The 21,943-nt window shown below is 43.3% G+C and overlaps 1 protein-coding gene and 1 pseudogene across 9 annotated transcripts in view; both read left to right on the top strand.

Annotated features, from left to right (window-relative positions):
• ELMO1 (engulfment and cell motility 1) overlaps nucleotides 1-21,943 on the top strand; it is a 550,854-nt gene that overhangs the window by 502,870 nt on the left and 26,041 nt on the right. For all 9 annotated transcript variants that reach the window (XM_073809835.1, XM_073809833.1, XM_033863159.2 and 6 more), the window contains 2 exons: nucleotides 3,880-4,043; nucleotides 12,770-12,882. In XM_073809835.1, coding sequence (XP_073665936.1) covers nucleotides 3,880-4,043; nucleotides 12,770-12,882 — 277 coding nt within the window. The remainder of the gene's footprint in view (nucleotides 1-3,879; nucleotides 4,044-12,769; nucleotides 12,883-21,943) is intronic.
• On the top strand, nucleotides 8,768-8,863 carry LOC117313707 (U6 spliceosomal RNA; annotated as a pseudogene).

The raw sequence follows: 21,943 nt of genomic DNA, 5'->3' as shown, positions 1-21,943 counted from the left end.
AGAAAAAGGCTTATGTAACCAAACCAGCAAATGTCAGGGTCGAACTGACTTTGTGGTTGAATATGGCGTCACCATTAACACATTCTTTCACACACACACACACACACACACACACACACACACACACTTTCTTCCATCTGATTCTACTGGCATTGGTCTCATTATCTTCCACTTTCCCGAATATTAAGGGACAGTCTTACAGGTCTCAGTTTGAGGGGAAAAGAACATGCTTCAGCTATGCCTCAAGTCAAGTCAGGAAAGTCTGGGGAAGGATGCTGATTGGTCAGTTCATGTCACATGCCCACTTACTAGCATGATCATTGTGTCTAGTCACATGTAGTCTGGTGACTGTCATCTCTGACACACCTTAAGAAACACATGAAGAAGGGGAATCACCGGGCCCTCTGGGCTTCTGTCTTCTTATCTATAAAACAAGGGAAGTGGAGATAGCTCTAAAACTCTCTCAGCATTAACCTGATTCTATTTTAAAATCGCTTCTTCATTTTTGGCATTCAAATGGCTATATCTTTGTCTCTCTTACTACGTGTCTTACCTCCCACCAGAAGGTCAAATAACATTAGGAGATGACAGTTACCTCCTCGGCTCAACTCAGAGTTTCTCTAAATGAGGAAAGGGGCAGCTCCTGTGGTGCCCCTCACATGAAATTGCAAAGTGTTATAATTCAGCCTGGACCAAATTTAGCCCCATTTATACTGCATGATATGAGATGGTAACAATCTCAAAATCTGTGAAGCATTCCAAATTTAGCATTTTGCCTGAGTAACTAAAGAAGCAGATCAGGTGGAAGGTCAACTGGAAATTTTCCTCTCTGCCGTTATGCTGGGGGCATGAAACAATGTTTATGTAACTGGTTCCAATTCAGATACAGCCCAGGTTCCAAGTGGCTAAGATGTGGTCATTTCCATATTATTTACCTATTTCCATACCACTGAACAGCCATTCTTTCTGCAAAATCCATGTGATGTCTTCTTCTCTGAAATACCTTCCCCCCCTGCCAGCAGTGTTCATCAGTCCACCTGCTCTGTCTCGTCCACACTCCTGCTGTCATATCTTTGTCCGTCCTGGCTCTCTTATTAGACCCTTCGTTCACATTAAGGCAAGGGCCTTAATGTCCCTTATACTGTCCACCCAGCATAGACACATGGTAAGCACTCAGCAACATTTGCTGTACTGACGTCACAAATAATGCTTCTCGAGCAGATTTTTGGTAATAGCTTCTATCAATACAGTCTGATTTATAGTAAGCTAATAACCAGTTGAGTTGTACTGAAGACAGCAGCCCAGCCATGGCCCTAGAAACTCCCACGAGTCAGTGGTCTGGAAGACAGTTGCCTTCATGCCTTGTATATCACTGTTATCACCAGCAACCTCTTCTTCACAGGGCAAGCATGGCACGCAGGTCCTCTGAGAATAGTGGTGCCTACTGGATAAAACAGATCCGTAAGTGGATGATACAGATCTGTTATCCTTCACTGTTTCGTCTGCAGTTTCCCGAGATTCCTGCCATTAGATTTATTTCTTGTGATAAAGTATTGCTTCCCAGATAGCCCCTATGAAAATGCAAATAGGTTACCTAGTAGAGGGTATTCTTACTGTGGACATGGATTCCTAAAGGTCAGAAGCATATAAGGAAAAATGAGGGTTGATATCACTTGAAAATAGATAGACCTGTTTGTCTCGCAGCCACCAATGGCTTATCTTACCCTTGGTTCAGCCATGTTCAGTTGACTAAAGGAAAATGCGGTTGACATGGGATTCCTGGTTACACGAGGACACTGCAAGCAATGTGTACGCAGATGACTAAAGAGTGAGGATATCGGGCATCCCTGAGCTGAGGGGACTCATGGGCTTGTGGGTTCCCCTGATGCTCAGGTTTTTCTGAAGGCATATTGGGTTTTGCTACCAAGGAGGACTGACTTTCTTGTTCAGCCTCCCGATGTCTCTAGACCCCAGCAGATCACTGGACAGCTCCTCACACGATAGGACTGCTATAGGAGGGACATACACTTGGAGAAAGCAACCTGCACCATCAGAGAGGGGGCAGCACCATTAAATAGAGCTCAGCAAGTGCAAGGAGCTGTCCCATGTTTGGAGGATATTTCAGCTGTCTAATATGTCCCAAGGTAGTGAGATTTTTCCCATCACCTGGCCATCAGGCAGGTTTGAAAGTTCTGAATTGCCTCAGTCTTTTCCGTGCTGTCAAACTGTTACTTCTATTACAATAACATTTCATGAAAGTGGCATTTTGGTGGGACTAGTCAGTGAACAATTACTGAAGTATCCACCATGCGTGAATCGTTGAATGAACAACTGATTAGAAGCCGTAGGAGCATACTGAGATCACATTTATAGTGACAGGAGAGGTACCCCAGGGCTGTTCAACACCCAGTGTATGCTCTGAACACCATACGGGTATCTTAGAATTCAACTAGGTATCTGTGACCTTGGACAAGTTCTCAGTCCTTCTCAGTCTCCATTTTCTTAACCTTTTTAAAAAAATTTGTATCTTATATTGGAGTATAGTTGATTTACAGTATTGTGTTGGTTTCAGGCATACAGCAAAGTGATATAATTATGCATAGTCATATACCTATTCTTTTTCAGATCCTTTTCCCACAGAGTACTGAGTCCATTTTTCTTATCTTTAAAATAGCGTTTAAAAACACCTACGCTACTGTATCGGAAAGAGGATTAAATGAGGTGATGAACAGCAAAGTGCCTGGCACAGAACCTAGCACATAATTGAGGTGCATTTGTGATTTTTTCTTATTTGTAAGTTGCAAACAACCCAAAAATGGTGGTACGGGGTGCAGTATAATACAGTGTTTACAGTCCTAAGTTCCAATCTCAGCTCACTCACCTACCAATCAGCTGTATGATTTTGAACTAGTTAACTTAAGGTTTCGAAGCTTCAGTTTCTTCATATGGAAATGTAAAAGGTGATAATATCTACCTCGTGGATTTGAGTAGATTAAGAGGAGGAATATATATAAAGCACCTTCCTTAGTATCTGGCACATAGTAGGTACGTTATTAAGGGTAACAATTGTTGTTCTCATCTGTAATGTAAGATTAAAAAAAGCAGCAGCAAGATTACAGTCTCTTGGATGCCTCTGTGTGTTTTCTGGTCTTTTCCTGCTCTAGATATTCTGATGAAGATAAATCCACATTAATAGAGGCAATGGTTAATTGCCTCCTTGTGGGCTGGACCTGTTCTAAAGCAGAAAATTACCATATTCTTCTTTCTTGAGGTTTCCAATGGGATATATCTATTCTAATTCAGTAGACCTCTTTTTTTAGTGCCTGGCTCAAAGAGGCAATACCACATGCACATTTCCAAATACATCATTTGTATGAACACTCAGGCCTTAACTACATGGGGAAAGCAATCCAGGAGGGGGTGGGTGTGGGTATTATTTCACATTCACTTGAACCGGTGCCAACCAAACTTCCACAGTTAATTGTGTCTCAGCGATTTTCTCCTGGAAAAAAATAATGATTATGCAGACTTCTAGCTGTTGCTTGGACTTCTTTCGCTCTTGAATTTGCGTTGTTTACAGTCATGTAATATATCAAGCAAATGAATATGCATATATCCTCCCACCCCAAGTCTCCCACAGTCCCCCCCCCCCATTTCATAGTTAGTCAATCCACCTCCTTCCTTGCGGTTCCAGCGGTACAGGAGAAGATAGAAGCTGCACATCATGGTAGTTGACTCTTTGGAAAAGCACTCTCGAAGTTAGGGCTGAGAGTGCAAACTAAAGGGATCAGTGGGTAGGGAACCGTTATCTGTGGAAGACTTTTCTGAATGGGTAAGTTCAATCCCCAGGAAAATTATGGTCTTCCTTTAATCTCACAGGTAATGCAGGTGGTGAAGGAGCAGGTTATGAGAGCTCTTACAACCAAGCCTAGCTCCCTGGACCAGTTCAAGAGCAAACTGCAGAACCTGAGCTACACCGAGATCCTGAAAATCCGCCAGTCTGAGAGGATGAACCAGGAAGACTTCCAGTCTCGCCCGATTTTGTAAGTTACCCCTGACCCCTACCTCTCAAAGGCTCTGACGCACCATTTCTAGAGTGAAAGCTTATCACGCAGCTGGGCTGTATTGTGAGCTCTTTATGAAGGCCAGCAAAAGAGCTCTACTCAGTTCCTGAAGTCTCAGCAACTCCTTGAGAAAAGCTGGGCAGGGGTGGGCTAGGAGGAGATGGGGACAGGTGCTGGCAGAAGGATCTAAACCAAGAAGTGGCCCAGTTACTGACGAGTCCACCAAGAATTTGCAGCTGAAAAGTTTGAAACCTTCTGTAATACTTGGGACAACTTTGTTTTGCCCATGAAGCTATATTCTATGTAACTACCCTTGAGTGGCAAGATGTTCTGCCCCAGCCAGAGTGAGACCTACCAATAATTAAAGTAATATGAACATTGAAGTATCATGAGTAGGAGGGAGGGAGAGCCAGCTTGAGAGGAAGAGAGAGACCCACTTTCTCCCTGCCCCGTTGGCTCTGCTTTGAGTCAGAACGTCTCATATGGCTATTGTGACTATCAACCCACAGGCCTAAGGTGGAGAATCAGGGGACCCTTTTTTTTTTTTTTTTTTTTTTTGGTACACGGGCCTCTCACTGTTGTGGCCTCTCCCGCTGTGGAGCACAGGATCCGGACACGCAGGCTTAGTGGCCATGGCTCACGGGCCTGGCCGCTCCGTGGCATGTGGGATCTTCCCAGACCGGGGCACGAACCCGTGTCCCCTGCATCGGCAGGCGGACTCTCAACCACTGTGCCACCAGGGAAGCCCCCTGGGGGGGGACCCCTTTTTATAGGACTTTGTATCAGATGCACTTGCAACGGTTGTGTAATTTCATGAATCTCCATCTTTAAGATGTTCTGAACCTTGAACATGAACACTGTTTTAGACTATTTTGTTTGCTTTATCTTTCTTAGTATTGGCCTCTTTATCTTCCCTTGTTCTTTTCTAAGAGCTAGGTCAGCGCTGTTACCTTTATCATTTATAAGGAAGGGAATAGGAAACAGGCTTGGGGGTAAGGAAGGTGTTTGACATTTATTCTTATTGTTCCCTTGGAAGGCTGGACACAGCTTCTTCTGAGCTTTCGATGAAGCCGTCTTACATCATAGGTGTCATGAAGTTCATCTTAAACCTTTCTCTGTGATTCTTTTTCTTTCTTCCCCCTTTCTGTTTCCTGCTTTCATATATTTGTGTTTAATGATTGGCAATTTGCAAAGCACCTCCTCATGCTATTTCATTTCCTCACACCTGTGTGAGGTAGGCCAACCTTATTCCCATTTGAGGACCAGGATATAGTCTAGAGAAGGGAGGACCTTGTTGACAAGTGGAGAACCAGGACTTGAACTCCAGCCCACTGATCCCTTAGCTAATTCTTCATCTACCCTACCAGATCTCCTTTGCCAAGTGCAAGACTAAGATGAAGTTTTAAAAAGTACACAGAAAAAACCATAGCCAAGCTATGGTGTCTACTTTGTGTTTGTTTTCAAGCCTTAAGAAGCACCATTAGAAGCTGCAGAGCAGAACTGCAGGCTTTAGTGGGGATGAAGTTAGGCAGCAGGGGAGGGGAAATGCTTCCTCAGGGTCTTTGGCTCGCATCTGCATTAAACTATACCCACACTGGGCAGCAGGCAGCTCTCATGAGAGGCAGAGCTGGGGTTTTGCTTTGGTCCTCAACTAGAAGTTAACAGCCCCATATACCAAGTAGAAAGAACTTCAAATAAATGACTCCTCCGAGATAGTGTTTCTTTCTTTTTTTTAATCTTTTCACTGAAGTATAGTTGATTTACAATGTTGTGTTAGTTTCACGTGTACAGCAAAGTGATTTAGTTTCAGATAGGTAGATAGATAATTTTTCAGATTCTTTTCCCTTATAGGTTACTACAGAATATTGAGAATAGTGCCCTGTGCTATACAGTAGGTCCTTGCTGGTTATCTGTTTCATACATAGCAGTGTTTATATGTTAATCCCAAACTCCTAATTTATCCCTCCCCTTCCCCCTTGGTAACCACAAGTTTGTTTTCTATGTCTGTGGGTCTATTTCTATTTTGTACATAAGTTCATTTATATCATTCTTTTTTTTTAGATTCCACGTATAAGTGATTTCATAAGATATTTGTCTTTCTCTGTTTGTCTAGCTTCACTTAGCATGATAACCTCTAGGTCCATCCATGTTGCTGCAAATGGTATTGTTTCATTTTGTTTACGGCTGAGTAGTATTCCATGGTATGTATATACCACATCTTCTTTATCCACTCCTCCATTGATGGCATTTAGCCGTGTCCTGGCTGTTGTCAACAGTGCTGCCGTGAACACTGGGGTGCATGCATCTTTTCAAATTATGGTTTTCTCCGGATATATGCCCAGGAGTGGGATTGCAGGATTACATGGTAGCTCTATTTTTTAACTTTTTAGGGAACCTCCATGCTGTTCTCCGTAGTGGCTGCACCAATTTACATTCCCACTAACGGTGTAGGAGGGTTCCCTTTTCTCCACACCCTTTCCAGCACTTATTATTTGTAGATTTTTTGATGATGGCCATTCTGACCAATGTGAGGTGATACCTGATGCAGTTTCTGTCTTGCAAGGAGGGACAGTGGCGCCTTGCCCCATCCCAGGGCCTACAATACTAAAATGTTGGATATAATAATGTCTGTTTCAGCAGATGTGTGAACACAAGGAGTTTTATTGTGCTTTTGACAACAATTCTTAAAACCTAAAGGGAGACTTGAGGGACCACTTCAGTTAAGGCCAAGTGATTCTAAATTAACGTTTGACCGTGACTTTGTTCCAAGTAAGACTGTTAACTGCTTGTCAAGTATGAAAACTTTGCTCCTGCTTTGGCTTCATAACTTTACTTCCCAAGGCTCTGCCTGTGACATTCTGAAGTCTCTTTTCCCTTTATTATAAGAAACTCTTACTTTACGCTTATTATTTAGAGAGAAGCAATGGAAATATTAAGGAAATCTCCTGATATATGTAACTTCGGCATCATCACTCGGCCACAGGACTGAAAAGCACCACGGTCCACCGGAGCTCTGGGTATAGTTGCAGTAAAGTCACAAAGACTTGTCAGAGCTACAGCATTTCACGGGGGAGGCCATGAACCAGCCTGGTCGTTATCCCAGAGCCCTTAAAACAGGCAGGAGGGTACCAGCCTCCAGCTTCTTCTCCAGCGATGCTCTGTCTGTTAGAATGATCTGCTAGACAGGAGCTCACCGTGGGGTTAGATGAAGTCCAAATGCTGTCACAGTGGCTTATAGGATAAGCCCGAGTCAAGAAAGAAAAGGCATAGACCATGTACGATAGTCTTCAGTCATTCATTTAACAAATGTGTATTGAGTGACTCCTACCTGCCAGGCCCAGCCTGAGGTGCTGGGACAGGCAGAGAACCAGACCCTTGGCCGTCCCTGTGCCAGACTTCAAAGCTGGGGTCTGGAGGGATTATCAGGGACTGTGCTCAGGGCCAGGTGGGAGGAAGCACAGGCGGGGGGGTTGTCACTAGAGCACACAGGAAACACATCTAACCCAAGCTTGGGGGTGAGGATATTCAAATTTTAGAACTGAAGAGCATCTTTAAGGTCATCCCGTTCAAGCTTTTCATTTTGCAGACGGGGCAGTGGCTCGGCTGGGGCTTGCCTGCTGGCGCGGAGCCCCGCTGGCTGCCCTTTCCCCGTCACCTGGCTGCTGCACGCAGCACGGAGGCAAATCTCAGCGCCATGAAGATCCCTTGGGCATGTGTCTTGTTTTTATAAAACGTTTATATTTCCTGAGAAGGAAAATGCAAACTGCAAGTGACCAAATATTTTGGGAGACTGTGTATTCAGTGGGTTGAAGAAACTCTTATTTCTTAGCTCTTGACTAATTATTTCAGAAGGAGGTATTTGTTATTTTCTACTTAGTGTGACTTTATGGGAAGGATAAGTCCATCCACACAATTAATCCGAGTTCATGGATATAAAAAGTTTGAATAGTCCCAAAATAGGTCATTTACGATGATGTTGGAGGAAGGGGAGCTGCAGGGACAAACACCAGGGAAGCAGAGAAGCAAAATGTGGAAAATCCAGACCCAGGAGCTAACAGACCTAGGACCAGATTCCAAGGCCATTATTTGCAAATGTGGCTCTTTAGTCAAGTTCTGTCACCCATTCTAAACCTGTTTTTCTTACGTCTAAAAGTGAAGATGATAAAAGTGTCCACATCGTTGGATTGTTAGGAGGACTCAATGAAATAGTGCATGAAAAGCCCTTAGCACATGCCCTGCACATAACATCCACTCAGAGAAATGGTCACCCTTATTACGAGCTGATAACCAGAATTTAACAAGTGTCACAGTGTCAATATGTAAATGGTAAAACTGACACTGTGAATATATTTGTTTATACCTCATCTTATCTCAGAATGTACAGTGAATGTAGATGAGAAAGAAACAGTAAAAGCAAATAGAGCCAGAAATAAGGCTAGTGCCTATCCTGCAAACCTGCACCCTTGCTAAAGATTGGCCACAAGCTTTGCTCACAGCTCTCGTAGCTAAAGCCAGTGTTCAGTGCACTTGACAAACTCTTATCAAGTACCTGCCACTTGCCAGGTACTGTTCTGTGTGTTGATAATTCAGCAGTGCAGAGAACAGATACAATTATCACCCTTGTAGTGATTATATTTAAATGGGGAAAAATAGATGATAAACATGGTAAATAAGATTGTAGCATGTTAAAAGAGAATACAGGAGCGCTCGCTTCAGCAGCACATATACTAAAATTGGAATAATACAGAGAAGATTAGAATGGCCCCTGTGCAAGGATGCGTGAAGTGTTCCATATTTTCAGTAGGTGCAAACCATGACATATAGAGTGGCTGAACAACAAGGTCCTATTGTATAGCACAGGGAACTATATTCAATATCCCATAATAAACCATAATGGAAAAGAATATGAAAAAGAATATATACAATGGAATCACTTTAATGAACAGCAGAAATTAACACAACATTGTAAATCAACTGTACATCAATAAAATAATTTTTTTTTCAAGAGGATACAGGAAATAAAAAGCAGAATAAGGGCAATGGAGAGTTTGTGATTTTAAATAAAGTGGCAAGAGTAGATCTCTCTAGTTGGCACGGTGACATTTGAGTAAAGATGTGTAAAGGACTAAGGGAGCAGGCTATGTGTGTATGTGGGAGAAACGATTTCCAGCAGAGAGGATCACCAGTGCAAAGGCCCTGAGGTCAGAGTAGGTCTGGGCACTCAGTTAGTAACAAGGAGGCAAGTGTGGTTGGAGCAGAGCGAGCAATAGGAGGCAAGGCCAGAAAGGTAGCCAGGAGCCTGAATTTGTGGGACCTTGTTGAGGAACCATTGGCGCAGGGGACTGGTGTGCTCTGACTTGGGTTTTTAATGATCTCTCTTGCTGTTGTATGGAGAATAGACTCCAAGGAGGCAAGTTTGGAAGCAGAGAGGTCAGGGAGGAAGTTATTTCAATAATCCAAGCAAGAGGTGATGAGAAGTGATTAGAGTCTCTACCGTAGATTATATAGATTTTGAAGATAAGAAGCAAAGGTATTTACTGATCAATTAGATGAAGGGTATAAGAGAAGGATGAACTCAGATTTGGGGCCTGAACAACCAAAGGACAGAGTGAGTGGAGCAGGCTTGGACAAGGGGATCAAGAGTTTAGTTTTGGACCTGTCAAGTTTGAGGCATATGCGAGATATCCAAATAGACAGCTGGATTGATGAGTTTGGAGTTTGGCCGAGAGGTCTAGGTCAGAATAATAAATTTGGATGTAGTCAGCAGAAAGTTGGTGTTTAAAGTCATGAGTCTGAAATATAAAGACCAGAAGAGGTGCAAGGAATGACCTTGGGGACCCTGTAGTAAGACAGAAACAGATCAATTTCTATGAAATAGACACTGTGACTCAGCCCAGAGTCTCCCCAGAGCCCTTGTAGATCAGGGATTGGCAAACTATAGCTCTTAGGCCAAAATGGCCCACTATCCGTTTTTGTAAATAGAGCTTTATTGGAACACAGCCACGCTCCTTTGTCCGCATGCTGTCATCTGCTTTCGCTCTACCATGGCACAGCTCAGTAGCTGCAACGGAGTGTATGACCCACAAAGTCTGGAACATTTACCATCTGGCCTTTTACAGAAAAAGTTTGCCAGCCTCTGTTCTAGATGAACACCAGATGGCAGCTCGGCAGGGCAGACCCCAGGTCCGGGAAGGAGTCTCACTAGTCTAGTGGTGCTGTCTGTCCTCTGCACATGGCACTGGCCTCATTGGGCCTGGACTTGGGATTCTCTTCAGGAAAAAGTGTTAGAATTTGAGTTGCTCTTCACACACTCATTTATTCTCCCTCCTTTAATCTTTCTCCTTTTATTTATTTACAGGGCTTTTAGATAGAATTAGGGGAATATTTATCAAAGCAAAGCCAGTGAACCCATGACCTTGACCTCATTAGCCCCAAGCTGAGGATTTCAACACCCAATTCCAGCCCATGGTTACTACCTGGATTACCCTAGAGGTCATATCTCATTCACAGAGACACCATATAGGGATTACATATGTTTTCCTAATATGAGTGAATTTGGTAACTACTGAATTCATTTGCAGGGAAAGAAGAGGATGTAACTTAGGGGAAAAAAAAAAAAACCTGTTCCATTTCCCACATTGCCTAATCATGTTTTGGAGTCCTTTGGGTTCATAACAAGAAAAGGTAACTCTTGTAGCAGCAGATCCACTTATTCTGATAGTCTGTCTCCGAAGATGGTTCATAATGGAGTGTGTCCTGATGAGCACATCAGGGTCTTACACTAAAAATCATAAATCGTCAAGTTCTTTCCGTTATTTCCTCCTTTTGGCCCTTGTCTCTGCATCTTCATCTCCATTTTAATAACTAAACTCTAGCCTAGTAAAACTATTATTTAAAGATACATCTCTAACCTCAGACTTGATGAAATTCAGATTCTCTCTCCCATGATTTCCCCGTCGCCCCAACTCGGAAGCCAGGAGTGGTGATTAATTGTTCTGTGCGACTGCCCTGGCAATTCCCCACCTTCTTCTCCGTTCGGAGCAGGGTTCATCAAAGCTGCAATTTGCTGAGTCCATTCTACAAAAGCTGAACGCTGATAATAGATAGTTTTAGTGATCTGAAAGCCTGAGATGAGACCCTGTGAGACCCACACTGGAAAAGCAAATGCAAGTAAAGCAAAGGCACCAGGCTGTACCTCTGGGGCTGAATCTTCACGTTAGGTTTTATAAATAGTCAGTTGGAACAGTATCAAATGACAGGGAATTTGAGGCCATTTAAGTCCAAAATATGTATTAACAGCTTTCTAGAATACCTTGTTAGATGGCCAGATCCTTTTATATCACTTTTTATTCTTTTTTTTTTTTCTCATGGGTAAATAGATGCAGTTTGCACAAGAAACACTTGAGTTTGTACCCCTATTCAGGGCTTCACCTCTGTAAACTCGTTCCCGTCTGTGAGATGGGAATGATGATATTAATACCTGTTCCCAAAAGTTGGCGTTTTTGTAGTGGGGAGGAGGGAAGGGGTGTTAAATGAGCTAAAATTGCATGGTACATACTATCTGGCTCATAGCACACACGTACCGAGTGTCTGTGCCTTCCGCACCTGGAAACAGAACACCATGTTAAGACGGATTGCCTGCAATCCAGAGCAAGCCCAGAGTCAAGGCTGAAGCTGACAAAAATGTGAGCCTTGACTACAGTGTAATATGGGCACCAGGAATAGTTGGCTTGAGGAAAGAAGAGAATATTATCAAAGCTTCAGTAACACCTTGCATTCCTGCCCAATGCTTACAGCTAACTTACACTCACACTGTCTCCTTTGGGACAGGAAAGATTCTTATTCCCATTTTACAGATGAGGAAACTGAGACTTACAGGAGCTACCTGAAATGCCAATCATGGGCAGAGCCTAGACTGAAGTCGTATCCTTCTGAGTTTGGGTCAGTGCTTTCAACACTGCCCTGAGGGCTGGACTCTGGGTCTCTCTATACATCCTCAAGTAGAACAACTCTAGCTTTACTGGACTCAAATGCTAGGGCACTACATAAAATTTCACACGATAAAAAATCTCTGCTCTTGAAATAAAAGATTTAAAACCCATTGCACTCTATTATCATATCTTTACAGCATAGTGCATCTAAACCTAAATTACATTGTATTACCCTGAGACAAGATGCAAATAAGCCTTCATTTATCCTCTCATTATCCCAATCTCTGTGGGCTACAATCTGGGTCAATGTGTTGTTCCCAGTTGTAAGTGACAGAATCCAAAGCAAAATGTGGTCCTGTACTTTGCCCAATACTGTGTTTGCTGTGGTGGCAGATCACAGATGCAGTCTAGGGGTTTATCTGCTGTAAGGGGGCAGAACATGACCAGAGAGTCATTGTCTCAGCAGAGCTGAGTGAATTTTCACATAAGTTTATATCTGTGGCTTTGTAAAACAAGAGAAGAAATTTCTCAGGAGACCTTGGTCTAGAAAAACGTCACTGAAGTGATTGGTGCTCTTGTGGGTATCTGTAAATGTCAGAGAACCTCTTTCCACGGATGCTTAATAAATGATTCTCTGAAGCACCCACTTGTGAGTATCGGGTTGTTCATGAAAAGTTGCAGCTTGCACTCGCCTGCCCCGTCTGCCCACGGTGCCCTTTCAGCCAAGTGCTGTCCTCAAGGCGTGCTGTGGAATATGTGTTTATCCTTTCACAGGGAACTAAAGGAGAAGATTCAGCCAGAAATCTTGGAGTTGATCAAACAACAACGCCTGAACCGCCTCGTGGAAGGGACCTGCTTTAGGAAACTCAACTGCCGGCGGAGGCAAGGTATTGTTTGGGGCCACTCCAGACCCAGCAAGGAAGAACAGTGGCCTGCCCCCTGCGGAATCACACGGGCATGGGTGTTGGTTTAAGGGTAGGCTGTGCAGCCTTGTACTCAGGACAGGACTAGCAGTCCAGGTAAGTTCTGATTTCCCATGTATACCCAGGGAGAATCAAAATCTAGAATCACCAGGAGACCTGTGGAACTGAAGAGCCACCTGGGCCATTTCGTGCCTCAAGTCTGCCAGTAGTGGTTCAACAACAGCTGACGTTATTGAGAGCTTACCATCTGCCAGGCTCTCACTTTACCTATGTTAATGAAGCTCATCTTCCCGGTAACCCTATGAAGTAGCTACTGTGATTACGCCCACTTTACAGATAGGGAAAGTAAGGCAGTGAGGTGCGAAGTAACTTGCTCAAAGTCACAGAAGAGCAGGGATTTATACTCCAGCAGCTCTATGGCGCTAACTTTTAATGATTCACTATGCTATCAGGAGAGCTGGCACCCACTGTTGGATTTGATCTTGAAATTTTCAGCATGGATGGCCCTTATTTTCAAATCCCCATACTGATTCTCTTCCAAGTCAGAATTATTTTATTTGTAGATACAAGTAACAGTGAACCAAGGTGGGATAGAATCAATTTTCATAATCTTGTAAGACAAATTTCTGAACTGTCTCTATAAACTTTAATCCCAAAATATCCAGTTCAAATGGATGCCATTAGACTAGCTCCAATAGGTGGAAAGAATTTCCAGCTGTTTCTTAGCCAGGGAGGTAAAGTCCCTTGATTGCTTTCTTGACATACTGCTCATTGCGAAGTACTCATATCATACTGTCCTGGAAACAAATAGAAAATAAAATTGAAAGATAAGATTTGGGGAGAGGTGACGAGATTGGGGAACAGTCAGGAACAAGCATAAGCATTAGCAACTGTACCAAGAACAAGCATCAGTTATGGCCCCAGAGAAACCCTGGCAGATATTTTTGAAACCCGATGGATGCCCTGCTCAGACACAGACCTCGCCCACTAATGACAAACATCACTTCGTGTTTATGCTGAGCCCATCCTCCCGGCCATTTACTTTTAATGGCTTTGCGCTGAATATTGAGTAAATTCAACGTATTTCGAATGTAAGCATTAAAAATCATGTTAAGCAATGTCCAAAGGCAGAACTTCCTTGACAAATGAAAATGCAGGTTATTCCCAGAGGATAAGAAACCATGACAATGGGTATATGCCCAGTAGTGGGATTGCTGGGTCATATGGTAGTTCTATTTGTAGTTTTTTAAGGAACCTCCATACTGTTCTCCATAGTGGCTGTACCAATTCACATTCCCACCAGCAGTGCAAGAAAACCATAATTCAAAAAGAATCATGTACCAAAATGTTCATTGCAGCTCTATTTGCAATAGCCCGGAGGTGGAACCAACCTAAGTGCCCATCATCGGATGAATGGATAAAGAAGATGTGGCACATATATACAATGGAATATTACTCAGCCATAAAAAGAAACGAAATTGAGTTATTTGTAGTGAGGTGGATGGACCTAGAGTCTGTCATACAGAGTGACGTAAGTCAGAAAGAGAAAGACAAATACCGTATGCTAACACATATATATGGAATTTAAGAAAAAAAAATGTCATGAAGAACCTAGGGGTAAGAAGGAATAAAGATACAGACCTACTAGAGATCGGACTTGAGGATATGGGGAGGGGGAAGGGTGAGCTGTGACAAAGCGAGAGAGAGGCATGGACATGTATACACTAACAAACGTAAGGTAGATAGCTAGTGGGAAGCAGCCGCATAGCACAGGGAGATCAGCTCCGTGCTTTGTGACCGCCCGGAGGGGTAGGATAGGGAGGGTGGGTGGGAGGGAAATGCAAGAGGGAAGAGATATGGGAACATATGTATATGTATAACTGATTCACTTTGTTATAAAGCAGAAACTAACATACCATTGTAAAGCAATCATACCCCAATAAAGATGTAAAAAAAAAAAAAAGAAAATAAACCATGACAGTGAGCTTCAGGCTGGGCCTTGGGGGAGGACAAATGGGCAGAGTAAGAAAGGGCTGAGTTACAGCTGGGACTGACAAAGGCTCACGTCAGGAAGAAGGAACTCACCTCCCCCATTCAGCCGTTGGAGGACTGGTTCACCCCCTCTTTCCTCACTGCATTCCTTGCATTTGGGCACCATCATCAGAGTGAATGCTGTTCTAAGGAGATAGTGTGGCACAGTGAGGAAGACAAGAGCCCTGGAGCCAGATGAAGTGGGTACCTTCCTACCTCTGTCCCTGTCCAGCTCTGTGACCTTGAGCAGTTTCCCCATCAAAAATGGGGTTAACAATGCCTGTCTCCTAAAGTTATTGTGAGGAAGAAAAGTGCTCATGAATGCAGCTCTTAGAAAGCAGCTTTAAACAAAGGGGGTGGTAGCTACTGTTTTATTCTGGATGATCCTGTAGAAAAGAACAATGAGCTGGGGGTGAGTAGACTTGGTTCTTGGTACTTACAGAGTTAACCACCTGGGTGTTTATATGCAGAACACGTGACCTCTCAGGGCCACAGTTTCTCATCTGTTAAGTGGGAGAATAGGACTAGATGATCTATTAGTTCAGTCAGCCAGATTGCCTGCTGTATGCTCTGATCTCCTCATTGCCTTTGGCAAAATCAATATTCAGGATATATTGCCCACGTAAGGTGATTTATAAAGTTTTTATTTACCCGATATTGGGCAAAAGGCACAGAAGTGGGGGGAGGAGAGAGGTGGCAAATAGACACATGCCACCAAATGCCTCCGCTCATGCCTAGCTAGAATCCTTCGGAACCTAATTCAGAGAACGCAATTTGACCTTCCAGTCTACTCCACCACGAGACTTCCCTTTCTAGGCTGAAATGGGTAGATTCTACTTGAATAATCCTGATTCTAGATGTCATAATTACAGTTTTTTGGCTAAAGAAGTGTTAGTCCCAAATATGCCACTTTTTCCAGTTTTCTAAAAATGAATTACCTACTGAACAAAAAATATTAGCATCTAGATTATAAATTTATTAGTTAAACTCCCTAGGGAGCACGACCATCTGTGTTTAGTATAAAATCATCCTTCCAAGTGAAGGAAGGCTTTTTGGTGTTTGGTAAATTGATCTAAAACCTGGTGACTAGCTCTGTGTGCTTAAAAATAGGGATTCAAAGCAGACTGTGCTGAAATTGGTTTCCTATCACCCCATCAAAACATTCCATTTAGATTTACCCACATTAGTGAGGACATGATGGAAAATCATTTTAATCCCTTGGAGAAAGGTGAGATCTCAGACAGGAACAGCCACGAGCCATCCCTGGTTAAAGAGCAAGCACATACGCAAAGGGCCCGTGCGTGACCACACTCCCTCTAAACTTGTCCAACGGTGAGTCAAACACAGATGAGTGGATTTAAGTATTAACTTTACAGGGGAAAATAGGAAAGAGCTTCCTGTCTCACAGAACTGGAAAGAAGAGGAGCAGATGTAGAGCCCCTTAGTGTGCCACGTTTGGCTAGAAGGCCCCTGAGTTGCTACTTGCCCATCATTCTACCTGCCTCATTTGCAACTCTGCTACTTGGTTAGTCCAATATAGTTATATACAAATCTGGATTTCTGGGAATTCTGACCACAGTAGAACTGAGAGGCAGTAAATCATGGGAGACACACCAAACTGCGTTCAAGTCCCTGCCTCCCCACCCCCTAGCTGGGTAGCCTTGGACAACCTAATAAATCTCTCTGTGCTTCTGTTTCCTGATCTGTCAAGTGGGGATGATGTCAGTTCCTACATCGAATCATTGCAAGGGTTAAATAAAATCATGCCTCTATAGCACTTGGTGCTCAGCACATGGTCAAACATTCATTAATGGTATTTAGTATTAAGTTTAGCTTACAGTTACTTAGAATATAGGTTTTTAAACACAGGCCATAGAGTGGCAATGGCTGTCACATACTTGCTTCACTCTGTCCCGCATTCTCTATGGAATGTGAAAGGCTCTTGTTCACAATCCTTCATAATGAGATTGCCTTGCTTCCGTGTTTCCTGAACTTCTCAAGAGAGTTAAGATGAAATCCCACAAGTTGTCTATGTTCGAGCTGTTATATGCTTCATGAGAATCTACAGGCTCAGGAACTGCCTCCTATTTTCCTTTCTTTTCAGAGATTAGGGTCTTTCAGAATCACTTGCATTGAATAGTCTTGATAAGAGCCCAGGGCTACACACTGGAGTATCATTTTCAAGAAATGATAGTATGAAACTTTTGCTTCTTGTTGAAGACAGTGTCCGTTTTGTTGACCAGTATCCCTTCTCTAAGCATTAACATGACAAACTTAATCTGAAACCCACTGGTGAGTGAAACGTGTCCCCAGAGGAGTTGGCATGTTCCTGCGCCGAGGCCAAGGGCGGTGTACCTGCCGTGTTCTTTCAGCTCGCTCAGAAGACCTAGAGCCGAATGGTACGTTCAGGCCATTTCAGTAACCATGTGAACCCTTTTGGGGAGCAGGTTGTTTCTTCCTCTTTGATTGAAATTTTCTTTTAGTATTTAATTAAACCTTATCATAACTCATTTTTACCAAAAGGCAGGTATAAGTAAATGTGTTTTTTCAAAAGAAGAGAAGCCAGATTATTTTCAGAAAAAAATCACTTTGCAATAGATGAAAATAACAGATAATCATTGTTCTCAAAAGGCGGAGGGACCAGAGCTTCCCTGGTGGCGCAGTGGTTGAGAGTCCGCCTGCCGATGCAGGGGACACGGGTTAGTGCCCCGGTCCGGGAAGATCCCACATGCCGCGGAGCGGGTAGGCCCGTGAGCCATGGCCGCTGAGCCTGCGTGTCCGGAGCCTGTGCTCTGCCACGGGAGAGGCCACAATAGTGAGAGGCCTGCGTACTGCAAAAAAAAAAAAAATTAAAAAAAAGGTGGAGGGACCAGTAATATGAATGAGAGGGGTTACCATTGACTAGAAGATTAGGAAGGCACTAATATTTGAGAGCCAGCTCTGTGGAAGGTGCATGATGGGTACTCTATATATGTTTTACTCATATAATTATTCGTGTTACTTAACAAAGGAACCATAGGGGTCCCTAAGGTTTTTATAATTTGGCCAAGACTCCATAGCTGATGTGTCAAGACCAGGTGTGTAACTCAGGTCTGTGTGACTCCAAAGTATCAGTTAGGCCAAACCATCTTTAAAATGACTCGGGGGCTCTGGAGTTAATCTTTTGCTATGAAAGGAGAGTCTCCAGGGAGACAGAATTCTGAATCAAAACAAGAGTTTCTCGTTCTGAAAAATGTTCAGTGAAGTGAGGAAGATTTGAAAGGCGGAATGACCTTCATTCTGTATCCGTAGTTGTTGTCTTCCTTTACTGAACCAACAGAGATATCTTCTATCTCATCACCTGGAAGATGACATTTCCCTTTAAAAGCATTGCTGGGGTTCCTCATGTTTTGTGACTTGGAAACGTTTGACCCTAGGCAGGAAGCAGACCTTCCCCTGAGCACGCTGAAGATTTCGCACATTTTAGGTTAACCTAAGAAAGACCCAAAGTCCTAGTGGAAGTGCCCTAAGATTTCACTTTAGTAAAGGCCGCCTGTCTTCCAAACACAGGACTTTCAGGGCCCCCTGGGCCAGCAGCCAGCTGCCAACTGTGGGCTTTGCGCACAAGACAAAGATGTCCCCCTGAGTCCATGGCAGAGTCGATCAGGACTCGGTTCTTGCTGTGCCCTGTGCCTCACTTTACAGTCCACATTTCACACTCGACAATGGTAGCTATTCAGCTTGCCCGTCTCCCATAAACACCTGCTGGCCGACCCAACACTGGTCTCCAGCCTGGGTATGAAGAGAGACAATGAGCTGCACTGTTCCATATAGCTACCTATGGCTATTTAAGTTAATTAAAATTAAATACAATTCAAAATTTCTTCTATTCCTATTGAATAAGCAGGTACAGAGTATTTGCATCATTGCAGAAAGTTCTTTCGAACATTGCTGCAAGAATTACAGTTGTCAAGGGTGATTAGCTGCATAATGATCTATGTGACATATAACTTTAATCAGCCCTGGAGACCTTCTTACCAGGCTGTGAGCTTTGAAACCAGCTTTTCCCTCTGACCTTCACACACACACACACACACACACACAGAAAAAAAGAGTGAAGCACAAAATGATCTCCATACTTTCAGTTTTTGAGTTGGGGGAATGAAAAGATGGCTATTAACGTACTAACATTTCTAATTGACTGAAAGACCTCTATACTAACTCCTGTTTTCTCTTTAAATGCTACTAAACAATCTTTGCTAATGTTCTCACTGCTTCCTGCTAATTGCTTTTAGTGACACAATCCACTCATTCATTGCCCAGAGGGATTGGGGAACTAGTAACATCATGCTGGGTTTTGAATAGAAAATACACATTTTTCTTACCATAAAAGAAACTGCGAATCAAGCTGCCACTGATGGCTGACACTGAAACTGTCTCACCCAACAAGTCGGTGCGCTCTGCTGGTCGGAGGTGGCATCTCTGCTCTCCTATATAGGGGCTCTGCCTTCAAGACAGCCACACACAAGTTATGATGCCTCTAAACCTTCCCAGAGCTAACGACTCCAGCCTTTATCCTGAGAGAGATACTGGCTGAGTATCCACCCATTTGTTTGAGTCAAAACAACCTTCCCAAGCCGTTCAGCCCCTTTTCCAATATTTTGTCATCCATCCAAGACTTCCTATTTGATGGGAGGAGCAGAACACATCACTCACATCAATGATGCACCGATCTTTTGTTCTCCACCATCTTAGTAGTAGACAGAGAAAGAGGAACTTCTATAGGATAAGAGAAGAGGTAGCCAGAGGTAGGAGGAAAACCAGAAGCTGGTGGTGTCATAAAAGTCAAGAGAATTTAAGCCTCTGGAAGGAGGAAAATCTGTCAGCTATACCCTGTATTGTTATGGCAAGGTTCCAAGTAGCCTTTTGTGTTTCTTTGAACAAACAGTGACTACAGCTTTTCAAGGAAGACGGTTGTTTTACCTCCCGGAACCCTGATAAGTAGCCACTGTTTTCAATAGTTTCTGAATGTAGGAGTGTGTTGCACGAGAGATTTTCCCTGTTCCTGTTTTTCCCTCTGGTATAGGCAGAGTTGCTGAGTCACAGTCCCTACTTCCCAGACCTGGGAAACAAGTGTTTCCACCATATTTCTTTAAGTTGCCACTAAGAGCTAGGGAGCTCCCTCTCCTTGAGCTGCTTGGCTTTGTCCCTCATGTCTGCCTTTCATCCTAATAATTTTTGCTGCACCCAGTAGAGTACTGTAGGCACTCTGCAAATATTCACTGGAGAAATAGACGTAACGTATTAAATAGACAACTTACGAAAGTATGTGTGCAGCAAATTTTTGAAGTGTTGCAAATGAATGTAAGTTGTGCATTTTACTCCACAGTATATGTTTGTACCACTTAAAGTTCTCAATGCTCCCCCAATTATATGGAGGATGATTGACCCATTTGTGCCATATTGACCCTTGGGCTTCAGGTTACCACTGCCAATCCCTAGAGTTTACCCCGGTTTGAAAAGTGAGGGATTTCTAGGAAGAACAGGCTAAGACCTCACTCAAAATAAGACCAGCGTGTCCAAGCACAGCTCACCAACTTCCTTCCCAGCTTTCTGTCACTGTTTTTCAGTTGCTTACTTAGCCAAAGTCCCATCTCAGAGGTAGCAGGGGAAGGAGAGCTCTCTAGGAAATTTTTCAAGCTAGATTTGTGGCCATCACAGTTCATTTAGACAAGGTGAAAGGTCCTTCGGGGGGAAGAAATCTCTACAATTACTCATGCCAGGTTCCCAAGAGCACTGTTGGTGCTCCTGGCCAAAACTTGGCCCTCTCCTTTGGAATTGCAATTCCTATTGTGAATTACAAGTCAAATTCCCAAATGTGTTCTCCTCATGGAAAACTGCCTAATTGAAATGGTTATGAATTATTCAGGGAATAACTTTATTTTCTCCCTTTGAAATGCTCTCCCAGAAGAATGACCTGTGCTGTTGAGTGTGTGTGTGTGTATAGGTATATATATATAACAGAATTCTGAAAATTTAGCAATTCCAGATGTTTTCCTAGCACTCAAATCACTGTTTCTTTCCTCTCAAATTTTCCCACCAGCGTTTAGATTTTTTTAAGTATATGGATTGCCATATTCTGGCTACGTTCAGGAATTCTCAAACCCTGTTTATAGATGAGAAAGGAATCACAGAGGCATTTTGCTTTTGTGGATCCAGTTTGGGTGTTTGCTTTGTTCATCGTGTGGCTTTTACTTCCAGTTTTAAAACTTTCTTTTCTACAAAAAGAATTGTAGTTAAAATGTGGTTTTGCAGTGAAAGCAATTTTAGGTAGAAGAACATTTTTCTTAAACATTATAGAGACCTTTTTGGTCAGAGTGGCTTCAAAATAATTTGTGTTTGTAGACACAGTAATGGGGTGACTTGACCAAGGCCACTGTGTTTGCCAATTGCATAATGTCACAAAGGGGTTTACAGGTCAGGGATGCTCTGTGCCTTAAGCATCTTGACCAGTGGGTCTTCATTTATCAATTTAGCCAACAGCAACTGTGTAACTTCCACGTGCCAGGCACTGTGCCAAGGGACCAGTGCAGTGCAATTGTGAAGATGGTGGTTGTCATCAGAGCGCCCTGGCTTCTCCACACTGTCAGGGCTGATGTGTGTCCTGGAGTCCTCTTCTGTCAGTAACCTTTCACACTGAACCCACTGGGGCAAGTTGCTTACCTAGGGTCTATGGCAGATAATGGGGAATACTAAGGGGCTTAACATGGAAGCACCAAGGATCCAAGGAGATGCTGGAGCAGCTAAGAGGATGGGAAGGGTCCCTTTGGCTGCAGTAATCAGAGAGGGCTTCCTGGAGGAGGCAGCATCTAGCACAGCCCTGAGAGCTGCACAAAGATTGCTGTCACAATCTAAGTTTCTTATCTAGAAAAAGCACTCTCTGCCTCCTTCTTGCTGCCTCACCAGCTTATTCAAAAATTTTTATTACATTTGGGGAAGTCAACTTAAAGGAGTT

This window comes from Tursiops truncatus, chromosome 9 (assembly GCF_011762595.2).
Source record: "Tursiops truncatus isolate mTurTru1 chromosome 9, mTurTru1.mat.Y, whole genome shotgun sequence".
NCBI classification, from domain to species: Eukaryota; Metazoa; Chordata; class Mammalia; order Artiodactyla; family Delphinidae; genus Tursiops; species Tursiops truncatus.
Note: the sequence above shows the minus strand (reverse complement) of the source record. Positions and strands in the feature narration are given on the sequence as shown.